This window comes from Trichechus manatus, unplaced genomic scaffold, assembly GCF_000243295.1.
Source record: "Trichechus manatus latirostris isolate Lorelei unplaced genomic scaffold, TriManLat1.0 scaffold00097, whole genome shotgun sequence".
Lineage (NCBI taxonomy): Eukaryota > Metazoa > Chordata > Mammalia > Sirenia > Trichechidae > Trichechus > Trichechus manatus.
Window position 1 is genome coordinate 3,227,012 of NW_004444033.1, and position 6,562 is coordinate 3,233,573.

Below are 6,562 nucleotides of genomic sequence, written 5' to 3' on the forward strand. Positions count from 1 at the left end.
AGGGTCCGGAGGAAAGCGTAGTGGGATGTGGAAGAAACGTTCCGGAATAAAAAAGATAAAGCCGCTCTGGCGGTGGAGCCCCTTGGTTAGTCCCTGCATAGCCCCCGTCTCGGTGCGGAAATTTGACATCGCTAGTTCGTAAACTTAACCTGCAAGAGACGAACCAGTTCACCAGGATGGGCAGGGAAAGTAGTTTATTAACAGGCGATTAATAAAAATTTCCCGAAGTGTCTCCACAGATTCCCAGATTAAACCAAAACGCATTCCCATGTGTTACAAAGGGAATGCTTCATAGGGTTTTCTTGGCTGTAATCTTTTACAGAAGCAGATCTCAAGGCCTTTCTTCCGCCACTGGGTGGGTTCTAATCACCAACCCTTAATTTAGTAGTCCGTTGCAAACCATTTGCACCTCCCAGGGACCTCAATGTCTGCTTTTTCCTGAAGCAGATCACCAGGCCTTTCTTCCAAGGTGCCTCTGGATGGACTCGAACCTCCAACCTTTCAATTAGCAGCTGAGTGCATTAACCATTTGCACCACCTAGGAACTCTGATTCCCAGATTTAAAAAAAAAACCAAACCTGTTGCCGTTGAGTCGATTCAGACTCACAGCAATTCCCAGATTATGGGCACAAAAAGCAGCCAGAACATACAGACATAGACACAAGTATACCACATACATCATTCAGACAAGTCTCCTATTTTCAGAGAATATGAGACATCTGTCATAGTCAGCCTATAAAAGTTCACGGGAAAAATTACAGACACTAAAGTACACATAGACATAGATCAGACATAATCATCCTTTCGGTAAATATTTACCCTTGCTATGTGCCAGGCACTGAGGGAGAAAACTGGTGAGCTAAAACTGGTCCCTGTTATCACGGTGAATACAGTCTCGTGAGGGAGACAGGTATTAACCAAAAGGATCTTACAAATAAATCACAGCATGCACACTAGGATTTCACATCTGACACACCCAAAGCAAACATAACATCTAGCTTACACACATAGATAGACCTAGAACCCACATTCTTTGGGGAACAAGGGAAGAGCTTCCCTCAGGTGAGCTTATCAGACACACGCAAGACTAAGGGGTCCCCCTGGCTGGGATCTGGGTGTTCATGGTTTGCCACTGCATCAGGCTCAGGAACTGATCTGCATGGGAGACTGCTGAACCCCGTAGAATGTGTAGCTGCTAATAAAAGTACCCAACGCATTTCTAAAATAATTACTTTTAAATGGTAATTGCCTGAGCACATAAAACCCAAAACCAAACCCATTGGCCACTGAGTCGATTCTGACTCGTAGCGACCCATTCGGACAGAGTAGAACTGACCCATAGGGTTTCCAAGGAGCAGCTGGTGGATTTAAACTGCTGATCTTTCAGTTAGCAGCCATAGCTCTTACCATAAGTTTCCCTTTCTCCCCAGACCCCATCCAATTTCAAGACATTTTAGATGGATGAATGACTGGTTGGGGCCCTAGTGGCACAGTGGTTAAGAGCTAGGGCTGCTAACCAAAAGGCTGGCAGTTTGAATCCACTAGCCACTCCTCGGAAATCCTATGGGGCAGTTCTACCCTGTCCTATAGGGTCACTGTGAGTAAGACACAGTGGCAGCAAGTTTGGGTTTTTTTGTTTGGATGACTAGTTGATAATAACGGGGGGGGAGCGGGGAGCGCTAAACATCAGATTTATAAATCCCTAGCTCCAGGTAAGTAATACATGCTTTAAAAAAAAAAAAAAGACCAGTTATTTTTAAACGCATAGCTCAGCAGAGAAAGCATTGAAATAAAAAACAGATTTTTAAGGCTACTGGGTTAATCCTATCCAGCGGTAAAGAGAGGCCAACAGACAAAGGAAATGGAATGGGTCATGTGAATAAAGTTGGTTTGGGATTCCACATTCCTCCTTCTTTTTTCTCCTCCCTTCACTCCCTCCCTCCCTGTCAGGAATCAAAATTCCCTCCCCAAAGGCTAAATTGCAAGCATCAGGGCCCTAGCTGTAGTGAGGACTTCCCAGTTCTGGCAGCGTGGACAGGGAAAAGAACCCTGAGCAGGCTGTTCCAACAGCCCTTTGCCACCCCTCCCCGTACAATGATAAGCTTTAAATTCTTTGGACCCAAACTTTCCTTGAGGACAAAACCAGACTGTGTCCCTGTGCCCACTAGGGGGCAGCAGCCACCCACCATGCAGTGTTCTGGCTCCTTGGGGAGGACCACAGTGTAGCTGACCCTTCCTACCCTCCTCACGGTTCAGGCCTGCCTCTCCATCTCAGTCTCCCAGCCTCAACCTCGGCTCCACCCCTTCCCATCCGTTCATCTCCAGGAGGGCACGTGGTTCTTCAATCAGGAATATTTGCTCATCCATCTACCCAGGACACACGCAGTGTTCTTTATTAAATAGCAGGAGCCAGTGTGCCCTGCCCACACCAGCAACGTGGCTTCCAGGGGAAATAAACTGCCGGCCGCCCCTCATCCATCACTGTGCAGGAGCTGGGGAAGAAAGAAAAGCCAGGGCTGTTCTCAGCCAGCCTCTCCCAGGCCCCATCCCTTTGCAAGCCAAGATTTCTCAGAACATCACATACTTCTCGTCCTTAGCGCTTCTCACAGCCATAATTAATTACTTGTGCTATTGTGATTAATTATTTACGTGATCAGTTGTTTCGACTTCATAAATTCAGGGCTAGTGTCAGCCTCTCTGTCCCCAGCACCTAGCACATTGTAAGCACTCAAATATTTTTTAAGAAATTGAATGAAGGAATGTGAGTCTGTGTCTCAGTCCCCTCACAGTACTAAGAATTGGAACAGACGGGCGTGTGCATTAGAATCTACCCGGACACCTTCTGGGAAACCTGCTTTGGGTATGGGATGAGGCATGAGACAAAAGGGAAGGATTGTTTAACCAAAGTCTTGGCCTCTTCGTGAAGTCAAAGGGTTGAGGTAATTCTTGTTGAGGGAAATGGGAGCTCAATGCGAAAGAAGTGTTGGGGCTGGTGAACACGGAGTTATAATCCCCCTCCCCAACACGTACCCCTAACCAGCCCCATTCAGAGCTTTCAGACAGAAAAAGTGTGTGTGTGAGAGAGAGAGACAGACAGGTAGAGAAAGAGAAAGACTGGCTCAGAGGGGGGTGGGGCTTGAACTGCTTTGTCAAGAGGTGTGTGAGTGAGCCCAAGGACCCTTTTGGGGAGTGTATGAGAGACAGCAGCTGGCAAGGATCAGGATGAGGACAACATGGCAGAGAGGAGTTGAGTGTGAGGAGAGGTGGATGAGAGGCAGATGGAAGGAAGGATAAGCGGGGAAGAAAAGGAGCGATTTCTCAGAGCAGCAAGCACTCCTTCCATGACACAAAGCAGCGCCAAGGCAGCCAGCCACGGCCACTATACCAGTGAGAAATGCCCGTAATTAGGAGGCTGGCAGTTCGCTGGGCCTCAGCCCAGAGTGAGGATGTAGCAAGAATTTCTGAGGCAAGCCAAGCCAGGTGATGAAGGAGACTCCAGCTCCATCCCTCAGCCGTGCCTGTGCCTGCAGCGCCCTCTTCTCATTTCTCTTCCCCAATATGACCGTCGCTCTCCCCCAAACGTGACTGACTCTCCTCCCCATTCCCCAGGCCCTGGACACTCCTCTCAACAGAGACAGAGCTTCTTCCACAAAGAAGAGCAGAGCCTTCATTCTTCCACCGGTGCCTGGATGAGCTCTGGCCCAGGCACCACCCCCTCCTGGACTCCCAGCCTGCTTCCCTAGGCTCCCCAGCCCCCTTCCCAAAGCCTGACAAGCTGATGGGCGGAGTTAGAAGAAAATCCACTCCGGCTCCTGTCTTTTCATGTCAGGCCTAGTGTGTGTGCCCTGCAGGGCTCCCTGTGATGTGCAGAAGACCTGCAAAAGCACTGCCAGGCTTTCCTTTTCAACCCTCACCCACACCCTGCTTTTGTGCCACACCGAACTTACTGCGTTTCAGTCAAGGGACAAATGCACCCTCCAGAGCCCGGAGCCAAATGCTCCAGGCAGCAGAGGGGTTACAGAGCACCTGGTGGCTGATGTGTTCATGGGTCTCTGCACTGCAAGTTCTGCTTTGGGGCTGGGGGCTGGGGAAGATAGGCTTTCTCCAGGGAAGACCTGCGCCTATGGGAGACAATGCTGCGGGGGAGGAAGGGGTGAACCCAACCTTGAAGTGACCCTGTTGGTGGTGAAGAAGGCAGTTTTCTCTTTATGAATCCCAGACTGTGGGAAGCTGGCAGCGGGGTTGCTGGGGATCCCAGCTCAACATCTTGATTAAGGACTAACTAGTCCCTAGTTAGGAAGGAGTGGTGCAAACAGTTAAAGCACTTGGCTGCTAACCAAAAGCTTGAAGGTTTGAAAGTTTGGAGGTTTCAATCCACCCAGAGGCACCTCAGAATAAAAGCCTGGAGATCTACTTCCAAAAACCAGCCATTGAAACCCTGTGGAGTACGGTTCTACTCTGACACACATGGGGTTGTCATCCATCCGAGTCAACTCCACAGCAACTGGTTAGGCCCTAGCCAGCTGTCCACCAGGAACTGAAGCCAGGATCTCATGAACTCAGACATTTCCACCATGGACTGCAGTTTCTACCTCGCCTCTCAGTGGCTGTGTTTCATCTCTATGAAAAGCCACTTCCCAGGGAGTCAGAAGGGTCTTTCAAGGGCTGCTCCCAGGACTCTCACTAATCACAGCCACAGGACAAGACTCCTTTGTCCCGTCAGGAGCCAAGGTTGCTGAGGTGGACCCACCTACCCAAAAGCAGCTTCTCTTCCACCTCTGGCACTGTCACCTCATCTAAGCCTTTCCAAGAAAGTCAGACCTTTCTCCTCTGAAAATATTTTATTGATAAATTAACTCTGAAAGCTCTCCCCTCCCACCCAACTGCTGTAATGTCTTCTAGGTGGGCTATGAGACCCTCTGTGGGGAGGGGTCACTTGGAGGACAGGGAGTCGCACTTACACAGGTGGAGGTGGGCGTGGGGACTGAGGCAGGTCGGAAGGTCTTCTGAAGACAGCCCCTCTCTCTCAGCACCAGAGCGGGCAGTAGTGGTCAGGAGTGGAGCACCTTGGAGCTTTATTGCTGGTGAATGCCAAGGACAGTGGGACCCCTGTCAGCCCGGAATTGCAGCTTCGGGCATCCGTGCCCAGGGCTCCAGGGAAGGTGGCACTAATCCCCAATCACTAGAGCCTGGCTGCTGATCCCCCGCCCCTCCACCTCCCACCCAGGGGCCCCTGGATGAGGAAGGAGGCGGGGAAAGTATCTGAGTCAGGCGGGATCGGAGAGGGGTTACAGTGTGCAGGTCTAGAGTGGGGCAGCGCCAGAAGGGGGCGCATGGCCGAGCAGCGAGGGGCCGCGCCTTCACAGGTCTATGGTGTCGCTGCCGACGCTCAGCTCATCAATCTGTCGGCAGGCGTCCAGGAATTGCTCCTGCAGCAAGGCCTCCTCAGCCTGCAGCTCAGGGACAAGCTCCGGGGAGTCGCGGGAGGGAGGGGTCAGGGCCTGGTAGGACCCTGAGGCTGGGAGACTAGGGCTGCTTGCCGAGGGTCGCGGGGGGCTGAGGATGCAGACCAGCGGACAGCGCGGGGGCCTATCCGGGCTGGAGCAGAGCAGCATGGACGAGCTGTCCCGCGATAGTCCGTACAGGGAGCCGGAGGAGGCACTGCTGCCGGCGGGCCAGGCCCCAGGGGAGGGCGGCTCTGGGGACGCGGGGGATCCAGGAGCCTCCTCGGGCCTCCCGCTGGGCGCGGTCGCCGTCTTGGCACCGAGCGAGACGGTGCGGTAGAGGCCGAGACCAGGCAGGGCTTCCCCTAAGGCAGGGCCCTGGAAGAGGCCTGGCGCCAGCAGGGCCTCGCTGCAGAGCGCCTCCTCGATGCTACGCCGCAGATTGATCGGGGAGGGCGGCTGGAAGTCCACGGTGCAGTCGCTGCAGGGGGAGGAGGCGGGCGAAGGGGCAGGGTGGGCCGCCGCGCCCTGGAAGCCTCGGCAGCCGCCTCCCTGGAGGAGGAGGTCGGGGCCCGGGCTAGCCAGAGCGCAGAGCTGCAGCAGCTCCGCCTCGCCGCGCACGATGGCGCTGCCCGGGGGCTCCTTGTCCGGGAGCCCGGTGCTCCAGCTACCGGGCAGCAGCGGAGCCGCGTGACCTGGGGACAGGCGGAAGAGCTTGGCCCAGCAGCGAGGAGGCACGCGGGGGCTGCAAAGCGCGGGGTAGAGGCCCAGTAACGCCAAGGGTAGCGCAACGCCCACCTCGCCCAGACGCAAGCCCAGCTGGAAGGCCCACCAGGGCCAGGGCCCTTCTAGGCCTGGCTGGCCGCCGTAGCCCAGGGCGTGCAGCACCTCATAGCCCTGCAGGGCTCCACTCAGCAGCCCGAAGGTGCCCGCCACCGGCGCCGTGCGCGCCGCGCGCCGCCACGATTCCCGCGGGGCGAAAGGACTACGCGCCTGCCGGAGCGGGGTGGCGCCCTTGAAGCCAGATCCCCCGAGGGGCGCCCCAGCCCGCCGCCGCCGGCCCCGCCAGCAGGAAAGCGCCAGCAGGCGGAGCCTGTGCCCAGGATTCCCTCTTGCGG

The 6,562-nt window shown here is 54.6% G+C and overlaps 1 protein-coding gene across 1 annotated transcript in view; it reads right to left on the bottom strand.

The window, feature by feature from the left end:
* Positions 1–5,360: 5,360 nt before the first annotated feature.
* PRRT4 (proline rich transmembrane protein 4) overlaps positions 5,361–6,562 on the bottom strand; it is an 8,511-nt gene continuing 7,309 nt past the window's right edge. Inside the window, exon 5 of the mRNA XM_004382698.1 lies at positions 5,361–6,555. Within this exon, the coding sequence (XP_004382755.1) occupies positions 5,361–6,555 (1,195 nt within the window). The remainder of the gene's footprint in view (positions 6,556–6,562) is intronic.